Here is a 16,157-nt window from a genome sequence, read left to right on the forward strand (position 1 = left end):
GAAGTTTAAACTTTGAATTTATAAGAACTATATTGAGGAAAGGATAAAACCATATGTAAACATAAAAAAATTAGGTCTTTGGAAACAATTGTTAAGAGGATCTCAAAAAAAGAGTTCATAGATGTTAGAAAATGAAAGAAATTTTGCCATAAAATTTCAATTTATATAAAGCTACGTTATAGAAAATAGACTTTAAAATATTTTGGTACAGCAGTTTTTATTTATCTTCAAGATGGAAATAGCATTTTGTATAATTAAAATGTTAAATGAAAGAATTTGCTAAGAAAACAAAACTATTTTTAAAAAACTACTCAGTTATTTAAGCATCCCATATTTTTCTTAAATTCTTCACCTAAATATCCTGAGAATCAGTAGCCCAGTGTCTCTTCTAGATATTCCTAGAGATTAAGATATGATATATGTGAAACTGTTTTAGGGATTTTGTAGTAAAAATTATTTTTGTGACAGGCAACCAGAATGATGTGCAGCACAGAGGAATTAAATTATCATTTTAAGACTTCTGAATGGAATATGGCAAGATAGTGGATTTTCTTTTTAGATAGTCAATTTAAAAGTAAAATCCCATACAAATAGCTGCTATTTTCTTATTTTTTCTTTAAGCCATAAAGCATTAAAAATTAGTAATTTGAATGAATACTTTTCTAATAATTAGTTGATGTTCAGTTTTACACAGCCTGATATCTAAATATGTGTGTATTCCATTTTTACATTTAAACCTAGAGAATAAAGTTAGTTTTAAGGGCTTTTAAAAGTATCATTTCACAAACTGATTACATGTGTTGTTCTTTAAACTATAATGTGTATACTTCATTACCTTAATAGTTTTCATCCCAAATGAAATGTTTTATTGAAATAATCAAGCTTAGTATCTTATTTATCCTCATAAATATAGCTTTGGCTACCATAAGTGAATACAAGCCATATCTTGCCAAATTAATGATGTGCTACAGTTTTCTTATATTTCAGACTAAAAGTCTTCCATTTTTCATTGTAAAGTTAATAGATATTAGTTACAAACATTTGAAAAATGCAGAAAAAAAGAAGACAAGAAATAATCTATAATCTAGTAAATCAATACAACTAATTTTAGTCCCTTTCAGTGCATATTTGGGGATGTTTTTATATGGTTTGAGTGAATATTTTTGCTTTGATTTTTAAATAAATAAAATTTTTTTTGACCACACTGTGCAGCATGTGGGATCTTTGTTCCCCAACCAGGGATCAAACCCTCGCCCCCTGCACTGGGAGCACAGTCTTAACCACTGGACTGCCAGAGGAGTCCCTGCTTTGATTTTTCAAATGATTAAAAAACAGTATCACTATAGAATTTCACATGCAAAATACTGTATTCACTGCAAAGATTTGAGTTTCTACCCAGAATAATGAAAAAATAGAATTTATTGCCCTTTGTTCTGACTTTGATTCCATATTTTTATTCATAGAATTTTTTCTTCCAGGGCCTTTTAAATTACTTATACAGGTAATCTGTGACTTAATTATGTCAAACTTCATCAACAAGTTTGCCTTCATCAGCAAATATTTTTCAGCTTCTTTTGTTTTGGGACTTGTGCAAGATTTAAGGAATATGAAGATGATGGAGCAAAGTACTTCCCCCTCAGAACCCTGAACCCTTTTTCTCAGTCAGTCTGACTGCATTCCTTTGCATCCCTTCTTCCCTCCATTCTTTTGTCCCTTTCCTAGCCATGTGTTCACCCCAGTCCCAATTCCACTGAGAATGTAGCATTTCCCTCTTTATTATTGACTACTGAGGCAACAATTTGATTAGAAATGACAGGGGTAGGGACTTCCTTGACAGTCCAGTGGTTAAGACTTCACCTTCCAATGAAGGCGATGCAGGTTTGATCTCTGGTCAGGGAACTAAGATCCCACATACCTCAAGGCCAAAAAAATAAAAACCCAAAATATAAAACAGAAGCTATATTGTAACAAATTCAATAGAGTTTTTAAATAGTCCACATATTAAAAAAAAAAAAACTTTATTAAAAAAAAAGAAAGAAAATGGAGAGGTAAACATTGGAGCTAGGTTTTAGGCTGCTTAGCCACCTATGTTTGAAGTCATAATATTTCTCCTGGGACCTGTTTGCTTTTGGACAGGATTTTGGCCACAGTCATCTCTTGGATCCTGTATCTTCAATATAAGTGTAAACTTTAGGACTGGGAAAATCATGCCAAAAGCGTTATAGGCCCTGATTCTGTTTTTAAATATACATAGGCAATTTTTTTAAACTATAGTATTGTTTTCTATTTATTTTTATCACATATTTACAGTACTTCAGATTAAATGTATTGACCTGAAGTCCTAACCACCACTTGAAATATTTCTTCGAACATACATTCTGCATAGCAAATGCATGATATATCAGTAAACACTGGAAACCCAACTTAAAAAAATGTTGAATTGTCTATCTTTAAAGCCCAGATTATACATTTTTTATATGCTGAAGGCTTATTTAATCACAAATGAAAATACTCTGAAAAATTAAACTTCTGGGAAAGATTGTTTAGAATAAAGCTAATTTCCAAATAAAAATCGAATCACTTTTTTTTTTAGTATAACTTTCTCAGTTTGATATACTGAGGAAGATATCCAAAAGAATATGCACATGTACCTTGTTTTTTTTTTTTTAAGGCCTTTTATGTTTTTTTGTTTTTCTTTTTGCTACCCCTACTTTTGCATTTCAAGACCTTTTAGAAGATAATGATAATCTTGTAACTTTATGTAACCCTCACACATATATGTAATTTTTAAACTTTATTTTGACTGAAGTACAATGTGAAAGGTTACAGTGACATTAGCTATTCTCTTTCCTGTTATACTTGGTTTATTGCATTCAGTCTTCCTTCCTCTTGCTACGTATATGCATTCTTTGTCTTCCCTGTCCAACTTTATTACAAAATTCAATTACTAGTTTTTTTAATTGAAGTATTTAGTTGATTTATAATGTTGTGCCAATCTTTGCTGTACAGCAAAGTGACTTAATGTGTGTGTGTGTATATATATATATCTGTATGTACACACACACATTCTTTTTAATTACAAAGTTTTAAAAGATACTTTGCTTATGGAATGTATTATTCCTTAGCCTGTATTTATTTTGTCAGTAAGGTAATTAGTTGTTTTTTATGTTATTGCTTGTTCTCTTTCTTCCTTTATCTTGGATGACTTTTGTAGAAAACTCTTTTTGATACTTTTTCCACTTTGTGCTTTGATTTCTCAGAACATTGGAAAACCAAAAAGGAACTGGAGTAAAGAAGAGCCCTATGTTATGTGGACAGTATCCTGTTAAAAGTGAGGGAAAGGAGCTGAAGATAGTTGTACAACCTGAGACCCAGCACAGAGCTCGGTACCTGACTGAGGGTAGTCGTGGCTCAGTAAAGGACAGAACACAGCAAGGCTTTCCTACAGTGAAGGTACTTATTTTATTTAGCAGTAAATGAAGAATTTTATCCACTTTTATTTATTAGTTATTTTGTTTTTAACCAATAAAAGCTGTCTAAAATAAAACTAATTGCTGTATATATTAGAAATTAAAGTAAAAGTCTGAATCATAAGCCAAATATTGTTGCTCTGATGTCATTTGAATTTTAGTTTAAATGGAAACAGAATGTGCTCTAACAAGTAAAATATATGGCAATCATGAACTATTTTCCCTTTATGTTTGACATTGGTAGCAACTCTTTTACATTCTTTCCAAACCTGTATATTAAAAATATTTTAAAGTGAATCCAAAGAAATATTGTAGAAATTATTGTGGACTTGGAAAATAAGGTTTTTGAGATGTCGAAAGCAATCAGGTCTACTCAACTCTGAAAAGAGTTGGTTGATAGGTAACTTAAGTTTTCAGTTTAGGAAACAGGATATCAATTGAGTCTTTAGCGTTTCAGAACTTAGACTAAAAGGAAAAAGAAGGAGCAGTTAAATTTCAGCACCTGGCTTACCTTATTATAAAGATTTTGTCTCTTTGAAGACAAACCAAAATAAAAGTGGGTAGGGAATATTTAACAAGTGTTCCTACCCCTTGCAAAATACTAAACAGGGAGGAATTTTGGCTAGTCACAGGGTAGATTCTTGTAAATACAGTTTGTGTAAATGTTTTAGTTGAACGCAATTTCATTGAACTGCCTTTCTTTTTATGCATGAAAGAAATAATGGTAGAAACTTGAAATCAAGAAACTTACTCATGACCATTATAAGGTTGGTTAATAGTTACATGTACCATATCATTTCTACCCCTCTACTGCTCACCACACCAGTCCTTCTTTAGTCCCCCATACTTAGGACAAGTAACAGGCAAGTGAAACATTTAAATTATGCTTTGTGTAAATATTTGTTTAGCCAGACATTTTGATAGTTTGAAAATTTTAACCTAACTGCTCTGGCTTTAAGTAAGTTTTGTCTAAGTACTCATCTATAGAAGTATTGTTAGATTAATTGCCTGTAATAGGGGATGAATTGCCTGATCTTAAAAGTTTATTTATTCACTCATTCAACAGATATGGTACCCTTCTATGTGTCAGACACTGTTCTCTGGTACTGCTGACTAACAGCTTGGGTGGACTGCTTATTTGACTCATTATGATACCATTGATACTGAGATACAGCTATTCTTGAATAAAAAACATTTATGAGTTATTTTTAAGCACTTTGATGTGCATTGTACAAGTTATTTTGTGATTTTCTATGTTCTGTATTAGCAGCTTCAATGTTTAACTATAAACCTTATCAAGAACCCAATTTATTTATTCATCAGCATACAAACTGTAGTTTAATTTATGAAGGCTTGTTAGAGACCTGTAAATGACCCATAGGTCCTGGTTTGAACCAGCAGTTTTTCATATCATAATATTAGTTCTGGCCCATGATTTTATGATGTTGCATATATGCATCTAGTCTATAAAAATAAGCCCCGTTCCTCTATTGTTTATATAGCTGAAGGTCAAATGCTTTCCTACCCAATAACTTTCACAGAGTAAAAATTTAGTAGATGTACTCTTACTTGATGATGATGCCACTAACACAGTTTAGTGAACTTTCCGTTAGTGGTGGTGGTAAATCCTGAGTAACCCAGATGCTTTGGCAGTCCACAAATTTATAAATACCTCAAAGGATTGTGTATTCATTGTCATTTGGTTGTAAAAATTAATTACAAATGATAATTTTTCATTACACATCTAAAATTTTAATTAAAATGTGATTGTTGCAGAACTAAAACTTAAAAGTTTTCTTGAAAAATTTAGCTAATTCTCCTTTATGAAAACATTTTTCCTCTGTTTTTCTGAAGGACTTATTTCTTTACTGTAATCCAGTTATAAATATAATAATATAAGACTTGACCTTAAATGTTTGATTTTTACAGTTCGATTATTTGAAATACAAATTAGTGTTTATGCTCCATGTTATCCATTCCAGCTGGAAGGCCATAATGAGCCAGTGGTGTTGCAGGTGTTTGTGGGCAATGACTCTGGTCGAGTGAAACCACATGGATTTTATCAGGCCTGCAGGGTAACTGGGCGAAATACAACTCCCTGCAAAGAAGTGGATATCGAAGGCACTACTGTTATAGAAGTTGGCCTTGATCCAAGCAACAATATGACACTGGCGTGAGTACTTACTAAAAATTTTTTTCTTAGTTCATTACACTTTTGCAATAGAAGGAAAAGTTTTTAGTTTGTAATGTAAATATAAAAGATTTTTAGTTTTAAGCATTGCAAATAAAAAGAATAGATTATGGCAGAATTGTAGTGGAGGAAATGAATTCTTGCCCTTTGCTAGACAATTCCCATAGTGAATTGCAAGGATATAAAAGCAAGGTGGAATGCTGGCTTTTGGCAAAATAATATAGACTTATATGTTGGTTTTATAATATTAACATTAAAAACTAAAATTACAACCAATTTGATTTGCTTTCCTAAGTTCCACTTTTGTAGTGTTTGCAGTAGAAACTGACAGACATCATTCATGGTATCTTTAACCAATCTTGGAATGAAAAAGCATATTGTTAGTCTAAATTTACCTTTTATTTCTGTTTTCCTGTGTTAAAAAAAAATGATGTCCTATGATTACCTATTTTTCATGTTATGCATTTTCATTTCCTGAAATATATTACAAGTGTTAAGGATTTAAATTAAAAATTTTTTTTCCTTACCCCTTTTGTTGAGGACCTTTAATCTGAAAGATAAACTTAACAGCAGCAAATATTGATATGGGATAGACCTTGTAATTATTTGTATTGGATAGCTAAAGACTTTTCTTTATTTGGTGTTTTTTTTTTCTTTAAAGCTATTTTGAATAAGTAAGAGGGAAATAATAAGTTGGAAAAGGGAAATTTTGAAACATATTTAATAAAGTTTTTTTTTAACTTTTGGGATTATAAAAGTAAATGTATATGGTGGAAGATAGAGATTACTGATTATAAAAATAGTACTTATTCCTTATAAGTTGAAAACAGAATAAAAATTTAAAATTAGTAAAAATAGTAGTAATAGAAAGCTAAAAACATACTCCTCAAATGCCAGCTTCCAACTTAATAGAACTAATTACAATTTTGACATTTATTTTTTCATCCTTTTTTCTGATAAAATGAGATGATACTGTACTCACTGCTCTGTAACCTACTCTTCACTTACTATGAGCATTTTCCCATAACATTAAATATTTAAAGTGTACATTTTAATGGTACAGTGTTCATTTTGGGGGGAGACAGTTGCTAGTTTTTTCCCAAGTAAAATCTGTTCCTTATTTTAATATCTGAATTAGGTATAAAAAGGAAGAGGATAAATTTAATTTTTTAAAGCAAAAGTATCTTTTTTTTCTCTTTTTTTTTTAATTTAAATTTATTTATTTTAATGGAGACTAATTACTTTACAATATTGTATTGGTTTTGCCATACATCAACATGAATCCGCCATAGGTGTACATGTGTTCCTCATCCTGAACCCCCCTCCCACCTCCCTCCCCATACCATCCCTCTGGGTCATCCCAGTGCACCAGCCCCAAGCATCCTATATCCTGCATCAAACCTGGACTGGTGATTTGTTTCTTATATGGTATTATACGTGTTTCAATGCCATTCTCCCAAATCATCCCACCCTCTCCCTCTCCCACAGAGTCCAAAAGACTGTTCTATACATCTGTGTCTCTTTTGCTCTCTCGCATACAGGGTTATAGTTACCATCTTTCTAAATTCCATATATGTTAGTATACTGTCAAAATATCTCTTATAAACCATAACTTATGTTCAGATTTTGAAATAGTGATTTCTATACTGTTTTTTCCCATTATTATTATAAATAAAAAGTTGACCAGAGAAGTTATGAATATTTAGAATTTACACTTCTCTATTTTTTAAAATTTGGAATAATTATATTACATATTCAAAAATTAATAAAGAAGCAAATTATACTTAAAAAGAAAATATTTAAGAATATATTACTATTTATACAGCAGAAACTATCAATTAATATATTTTTTCTGTATTAGGGTTGACTGCGTAGGGATATTGAAATTGAGGAATGCTGATGTTGAAGCCAGAATAGGAATTGCTGGTTCCAAGAAAAAGAGCACTCGTGCCAGATTGGTTTTTCGAGTTAATATCACAAGGAAAGATGGCTCCACTTTGACACTGCAAACACCCTCTTCTCCAATTTTATGTAGTAAGTAAGAAAATATGAAGATACTAAATATATAGAGGGGTTTTTTCCATTTTCTGTTTATTGTTCAGATATCTCTAAATTTCAGTTGTATTACATACTCAAGCTTATGGTCATGCAAACTTTGCAACATTTTTAAAGCTATAGTCAAGTTTTCTAGACTAAGCTAAAGGTGGGTAATTTCTAATAAGATTCAGAAGTTATGTAGCGTTTTGTAGTTTCCTGTTACTCTTATACTGATTTAAAAAGTAATTTGAGTAGTTTGTCTAAGTAAATTACAAATCCGAAGGATTTTCACAGCATCTTCATTTTGTGGTAAATTGCTGTGATACTAAGTGTTTTGTGTTAGAACGTAAAGGAACAGAAAGGTAAGCAGAACTTTGTAAATATATAGCAGTGAGGGTTCTGATTACAAATTAAAGTGCTGTAGTATAATGGGAAATTAACTTCTTACTTTGCTGACCTTGGCATAGAAAATAAATGATGTGTATATGTGTGTATTTAAATTCAGTCGTGTTGTATGTGCCTCACCATATAGTCTGGTTTCCCTGTAATGAGTATTAGTACAAGTAATATGTAGGAAAATTTTTTCCTTTGTACATCCCTTAAGATTTTCATTAAGTATTATGTTCTTCGGCCTTGCTTCTGAATTCAGAAGAGCAGAAGAGACTGAGTGAATTCCATTTACTTGAATTTCCTATTGGATGGTTATGAGTATTATGTCCTTGGTACCCCCAGACATTTACAAAGCCTTTGTTATTTAATTGTAGCTTAGTTTTGTCAACTTATTCACCCTTAGTAAATCTTATTTTTCCCTTCCTTTTAATTCACTTGAGATGTGAATACTTACACATTAGCTTGGCAAATACCCTTGTTTTAAAAGAGTAGTAGTAAATGTATTTGTGATCTCAAGAGAACTCAGAAGACTTCTATTTTTCATTATTATGAAAATTTTGTTATGGTATTAGTGTTTCCTTGGGCCATTTCTGGAGAACGTTCACTTATAAATATGCTCCTTTTAAAGTTTGTAGATTCCATGTCCATTCTGTTGTGTTCAGATAGGGACAGAATAAATAATCTGTAGATGGTTTATTGAATTCTGAAGTTTTTTTAATTTGGGTACTAGTTTACTATAAATCACAATATGTCTCAACTTGAATATTATAAGGATGGAATTTCAATTTTAGTGGGGGTACATGCAGTTCTTCTTTTATGTGATCTAATACTTTGAGCATGACCATAGCTACTCTCTGAAGACCAGATCCAGGAGATGCTAGATAATTCAGATCATACTGCCTTAGCAGGAACTGGGGGGGGGGGGATGGTTGTCAACTTTATTTGATTTTATATTTTAATTATTTATTTTAATTGGAGGCTAATTACTTTATAGTACTATGGTGGTTTTTGCCATACATCAACATGAATCAGCCATGGGTATACATGTTTCCCCCCGCCCCGTCCCGAATCCCCCTCAACTTTATTGTATTAATAATTGTTTGTTTCTTCTTTCAGTAGTTCATTTCTTTATTTCCTATTTAATTGAAGTATTGTTAAAATATAAATATAAATGTATCCAGCCAAAGATAGAAAATATAAAAGAAACAGAAAACATGATTTTCTGAAATTTTTCATCTATAGTTATAATTTTCATTCGTTAATTATCACCATTTAACCATATTAATATGGTAACATATTAATATGTTCATGTTGCAAAAAGTGTTATCTCCCTTGGAAGATGTGTCTGGGTGAATATGATAGTCCTAAGAAGCAGCAGCATATAGTGGAAGGCATATAGAGCTAATAGTAAAAATTGCCATATTTTGAACTCTGCACAGTATGCCAGAGATTTTATTAACAATTTTATAAGCATTATGTCATTTACCCTCACCATTGCCTTTCATTGTTTCTGTTCTACAGTTGATGAAACTGAGACTTAAATAACTTCCTCAAGGTCACGTAGCTAGTATGTAGTAAGATCAGGATTAAAAGCCTCCTTTTTAGCCATTGTGCTGTGTTGCCACCACAGTCACTTAAAATTTAGCAGTGCTAAAACAAAATTTGAATGATTCATTTTATCCCAGCTATAGCTTCCAGATGGTTAGGACTATAGTTACAGTATGAAATTATGTTAGAAAACTATTTCCTCTACCTATGAGATTTGTGTTATGTAATTTATAGATTTTTTATGAATTTAGAAAATAGATCTCAATTTATATTAGGGGATTTTGCTTGAATACCTATATTATCCCTTCCATTTCCTTTTGTAAACGTCATTTATTATGGAGGTGTAGGATATATATTTTTACTCCTTTAGTTGACTATTTGGCATTTATATTGCCATCTGCTTGGTGAAATTGAATTAGATAAACTTGAGCAATACTTTCTTTTAAAGAAAGACATACCTTTGCAATAATAATTCGTTAGAAATGGAATGGGAGGTAGAAGGAAACAGGAAGATGAGAGGTAAGTAGAAAGGAAGAGGGGCCAAAAGGTGCTAGAGGTGAAAGGGAGGAGAGGAAACAGATAATTGATCTTCCCTCAGTGGAAAGAAGGCCTAATGCCAGAATTCATGTTGTGCCTTGTGACCTTAGAAAAACAATCTTGCTTCTACTTGTTGGTTTAACAGTGGCCATTGGATCCATTTTCTTTTAGTTTGTTTATTTTTAAGGGAATAGAAGAATCCTCTCCTTTCACACCTTTAGATTTCTCCAGAAAATATATATATACTAGATCAAAGTAAAAATATCAATTTTTATACTTTTTTAGTATCTACCCTAATATAATAATTTTTAATGTGTCAAAATTAATCATAGCTTTCTTCAATATAATGTTTTATCTTACTAATACTGTATTAAGTCTTACTAAAATTAACAAGTTCTTCCTTTACTTATTTCTGGCTCTTCCACAACTTTAGGGAACGACTAATATCATTCAGTAAACTTTTGTTCTCTTCAGTTCAGTCGCTCAGTCGGACTCTCTGCGACCCCATGAATGGCAGCACGCCAGGCCTCCCTGTCCATCACCAACTCCCAGAGTTCACCCAAACTCATGTCCATAGAGTCGGTGATGCCATCCAGACATCTCATCCTCTGTCATCCCCTTCTCCTCCTGCCCCCAATCCCTCCCAGCATCAGAGTCTTTTCCAATGAGTCAACTGTTCGCATGAGGTGGCCAAAGTACTGGAGTTTCAGCTTTAGCATCAGTCCTTCCATAGAACACCCAGGATTGATCTCGTTTAGAATGGACTGGTTGGATCTCCCTGCAGTCCAAGGGACTCTCAAGAGTCTTCTCCAACACCACAGTTCAAAAGCATCAATTCCTCGGTGCTCAGCTTTCTTCACAGTCCAACTCTCACATCCATACATGACCACTGGAAAAACCATAGCCTTGACTAGACAAACCTTTGTTGGCAAAGTAATGTCTCTGCTTTTCAATATGCTGTCTAGGTTGGTCATAACTTTTCTTCCAAGGAGTAAGCGTCTTTTAATTTCATAGCTGCAGTCACCATCTGCAGTGATTTTGGAGCCCAGAAAAATAAAGTCTGACACTGTTTCCACTGTTTCCCCATCTATTTCCCATGAAGTGATGAGACCAGATGCCATGATCTTTGTTTTCTGAATGTTGAGTTTTAAGCCAACTTTTTCACTCTTCCTTTTTCACTTTCATCAAGAGGCTTTTTAGTTCTTCTTCAGTTTCTACCACAAGGGTGGTGTCATCTGCGTACCTGAGGTTATTAATATTTCTCCAGGCAATCTTGATTCCAGCTTGTGCTTCTTCCAGCCCAGCATTTCTCATGATGTACTCTGCATATAAGTTAAATAAGCAGGGTGACAATATACAGCCCTTCTTCACAGACTTTCTAATTCTTCTTCACAGGCTTTCTAATTCTTTTGACAGGTTGAAATATTTGCTTTGTTATTTTTCGGTATTCATTTTCTTTAGCTTTATTTTTGAGGCTCCTGTTTGAACAGCATCTAAAAGCACATTGTTCTTTATAATACCAGAAAAGTGGCTGCTTTTTTCTGTTATAATTTTTTAAAGCAATGTGATCCCTTTCAAGAGGCAGCTCACTAATTTCTTAAAGGTAAAAATAAAACATCTAATGCTTAAATAATGCTGACTTCAGTTCTCTTTGGTATAGAGTATGTCCTGTTAGGTAACCACCAAATTTTTTAACAGATAAGACTTTTTAAGGTCAAAAGTTAAATTATCTTGAGCAGACTAGTTCTTTGTGTAATGTAAATACAAATATATAAAATAAACATTGTATCTTCAGAGGGGCCTCATTTGGCCATCTTATGCCTTTTAATGCATAAAAGGGAAAAAGGAGATAGGAAAAAGTTTTGATAATCATGAGCAAAGTGGAGTTTCCATATAGTATCTTATAAGTAGATGGCGGGGGGGGGAGATTATAGACTTTCCATTCATTTTGTTACTATATTCATATAATTTTGCACCTCTTACTGTTTTCTAATCAAAATAATATTCATCATATTTTTCTTTTGAATGTCATTTAAAAACAAGTATCTAGTTCCAGTGTTACTCCAAAAAGTTATAAATTAATTCAGTTAGTTCTTTGTTTTAAAAGGGTGTATGATTACCAGTGTATGACAGATAACTGTTTCCATCTGTTCATACATTAACCCTGTGGTTCTAGACAGTATATATGTATACACAATCACGATTTTTTTTAGCTGTTACGCATTGCTGAAAATATTATTTGGTATTTAATTAGGATAAGATACTTGTTTGTATCAATAAATGAAACTAAATGATGCTAAAAGTAATAAATAAACAACCAAAAAAAAATCTAAATGCTTATACAACGCAGTTTTACTTTCCCCTCATTTTATGATAATATTGGCAGCAGTTGAGAAACAGCTCCATTTTCTTCACTGTGGGAACCAGGCTTTAGAAGCTGCCTTTTACTGGGATATTGCTATTTTTTTAGTGGAGGAAAAAAAGATGGTGCAACCACGTGGAGATGGTAAAGCCTGGAAGTGGCACATTTACTTCAGTTCACATTTCATTATATAAACAAGTCATGTGGCCAATCCTTAAATGAGTGGGGCAAGAATGACCTTGTGTGGAGCAAGAGTCTTCTGACAGAAAGGGCAGCCCTAGGGAAAACAGGGCAATAAATACTTTGACAGTAGTAATTTCCCAGATTACTTTCTTGTAAAGATAAAATTGATTATCAAATATGTAAGTACCTAAGGAGAAAAAAACTTAAAAACTTTGGTTAAAGTTTAGTTGTTGTTGTTCAATTGCTAAGTTGTGTCCGACTCTTTGTGATCCTGTGGACTGCAGCATGCCAGGCTTCTCTGTCCTTAACTTTCTCCCAAAGTTTGCTCAAACTCTTGTCCATTTAGTCAGTGATGCCATCCAACCATCTCATCCTCTTTTTCCTCCTTCTTCTCCTTCCCTCAGTCTTTCCCAGCATCAGTGTCTTTTTAAATGAGTCGGCTCTTTGCATCAGGTGGCCAAAGTATTGGAGCTTCAGCTTCAGCCTCAGGCTTTCCAATGAATATTCAGGGTTAATTTCCTTTAAGATTGACTGATTTGATCACCTTGCTGTCCAGGGAATTCTCAGGAGTCTTCTCCAGCAAAACATTTCAAAAGCATTCATTCTTTGGTGCTCAACCCTCCTTATGGTCCAACTCTCACATCCATACATGACTACTGGAAAAACTACAGCTTTGACTATACAAATCTTTGCTGTATAGTGATATCCCTTCTTTTTAATATGCTGTCTAGGTTTGTCATAGCTTTTCTTCCAAGGAGCAAGTGTCTTAATTTTGTGGCTGCAGTCTCTGTCCATAGTGATTTTGGAGCCCAAGAAAATACAGTCTGTCACTATTTCCACTTTTTCCCCCTGTTTGCCATGAAGTGATGGCACCAGATGCTATGATCTTAGTTTTTTGAATGTTGTGTTTTAAGCCAGCTTTTTCACTCTCTTCTTTTACCCTCATCAAGAGGCTCTTTAGTTCCTCTTGTTTTCTTCCATTAAAATAATATCTGCAAATCTGAAGTTGTTGTTTAATTCTCCTGGCAGTCTTGATTCCAGCTTGTGATTCATCCAGCCTGGCATTTCGCATGATGTACTCTGCATAGAAGTTAAATAAGCAGGATGACAACATACAGCCTTGTAATACTCCTCTCCCAATTTTGAACCAGTCCATTGTTCCATATTCGGTTCTAACTGTTGCTTCTTAACATGCATGCAGGTTTCTCAGAAGGCGGGTAAAGTAAAGTAGTCTGGTACTCCCATCCCTTTAAGAATTTTCCACAGTTGTAATCCACACAGTCAAAGGCTTTAGTATATAGTCAGTGAAGCAGAAGTAGATGTTTTTCTGCAATTCCCTTGCTTTTTTGATGATCCGACAGATGTTGTCAATTTGATCTCTGGTTCTTCAGCCTTTTCTAAATCCAGCTTGTGTATCTGGAAGTTCTCAGTTCACATTACTACTGAAGCCTAGCTTGAAGGATTTTGAGTATTGCTAGCCTATGAAATTGTACAGTAGTTTGAACATTCTTTGGCATTGCCATTATTTGAGATTGGATGAAGACTGACCTTTTCCAGTACTGTGACCACTGCTGAGTGTTCCAAATATGCTGACATATTGATTACAGCACTTTAACAGCATCATCTTTTAGAATTTTAAATAGCTCAGCTGGAATTCTATCACCTCCACTAGCTTTGTTCATAGTAATGCTTTATGGGCCACTTGACTTCACACTTCAGAATGTCCACCTCTAGGTGAGTGTCCACACCATCATGGTTATCTGGATCATTAAGACCTATTTTGTATAGCTCTTCTGTGTATTTTTGCCAATTCTTCTTAAACCCTTCTGCTTCTGTTGCTGCTGCTGCTAAGTCCTTGCTATTTCTGTCCTTTATTGTGCCCATCTTTGCATGAAATGTTCCCTTGGTATCTCCAGTTTTTTTTGAAGGGGTCTTTAGTCTTTGCAATTCTGTTGTTTTTCCTCTATTTCTTTGCTTTGTTCGCTTAAGAAGGCGTTCTCATCTCTCCTCACTGTTCTCTGGGACTCTACATTCAGTTAGTTATATCTTTCCCTTTCACCTTTAACTTCTCTTTCTTTTTCAGCATGTAAGGCCTCCTCAGACAACCACTTTGCCTTCTAGCATTTCTTTTTCTTTGGGATGGTTTTAGTCACTGCTTTCTATAGTGTTAGAAAACTCCATCCATAGTTCTTTAGGCACTCTGTCTATCAGATCTAATCCCTTGAATCTACTTGTCACCTCCACTGTATAATTGTAAGGGATTTGATTTACTGGGCATGGCCCTGCCCACCAAAGCAAGACCCAGATTTCCCCACAGCCAGTCTCTCCCATCAGGAAGCTTGCACTAGACTCTTAGCCTCATCCATCAAAGGGCAAACAGAAGAAGCAAGAACTACAGTCCCACAACCTCCAGAATGAAAACCACGATCCCAGAAAGGTAACCACAATCATCACATGAATCAGAGGTTTGTGTAACTCGAAGCTATGAGCTATGCCGTACAGGGTCACTCAAGATGGATGGGTCATGGTAGACAGTTCTGACAAAATGTGGCCCACTGGAGAAGGAAATGGCAAACCCCTCCATTATTCTTGCTCAAGAACCCCATAAACAGTATGAAAAGACAAGAAGATACGACACCAGAAGATGAGTCCCCCAGGTTGGTAGCTGTCCGACATGCTACTGGGGAATAGCAGAAAAATAGCTCCAGAAAGAATGAAGAGGCTAGGCCAAAGCAGAAACATTGCTGAGTTGTAGATGTGTCTGGTGGTGAAAGTAAAATCCGATGCTGTAAAGGAACCTGGAATGTTAGGTCCATGAATCAAGGAAAATTGGATAAGGTCAAGCAGGAGATGGCAAGAGTGAACATTGGTGTTTTAAGAATCAGTGAACCAAAATGGATGGGAATGGGCGAATTTAATTCAGATGACCATTATGTCTATTACTGTGGGCAAGAATCCCTTACAAGAAATGAAATAGCCCTCATAATCAACAAGAGAGTCCGAAATGCAGTGCTTGGGTACAATCTCAGAAACAACAGAATGATCTCAATTCGTTTCCAAGGCAAACCATTGAACATCACAGTAATCCAAATCTGTGCCCCAACCACTGATGCCAAAGAAGCTGAAGTTGACCTGTTCTATGTAGACCTACAAGACTTCTAGAACTAACACCGAAAAAAGATTTCCTTTGCATCACGGGGATTGTAATGCAAAAGTAAGAAGTCAAGAGATAACCTGGAGTAACAGGCAGGTTTGGCCTTGGAGTACAAAATGAAGCAGGGCAAAGGCTAACAGAGTTTTGTCAAGAGAAAACATTAGTCTTAGCAAACACCCTCTTCCAGCAACTCAAGAGACGACTCTACACAGGCCATCACCAGATGGTCGATACCGAAATCACATTGATGATATTCTTACAGCCAAAAATGGAGAAGCTCTATAC

At 34.1% G+C, this 16,157-nt stretch overlaps 1 protein-coding gene across 14 annotated transcripts in view; it reads left to right on the forward strand.

Annotated features, from left to right (window-relative positions):
- NFAT5 (nuclear factor of activated T cells 5) overlaps window positions 1-16,157 on the forward strand; it is a 119,238-nt gene that overhangs the window by 73,788 nt on the left and 29,293 nt on the right. For all 14 annotated transcript variants that reach the window (XM_061387744.1, XM_061387745.1, XM_061387746.1 and 11 more), the window contains 3 exons: window positions 3,261-3,453; window positions 5,453-5,643; window positions 7,523-7,695. In XM_061387744.1, the coding sequence (XP_061243728.1) occupies window positions 3,261-3,453; window positions 5,453-5,643; window positions 7,523-7,695 (557 nt within the window). The remainder of the gene's footprint in view (window positions 1-3,260; window positions 3,454-5,452; window positions 5,644-7,522; window positions 7,696-16,157) is intronic.

This window comes from Bos javanicus, chromosome 18 (genome assembly GCF_032452875.1).
Source record: "Bos javanicus breed banteng chromosome 18, ARS-OSU_banteng_1.0, whole genome shotgun sequence".
NCBI lineage: Eukaryota > Metazoa > Chordata > Mammalia > Artiodactyla > Bovidae > Bos > Bos javanicus.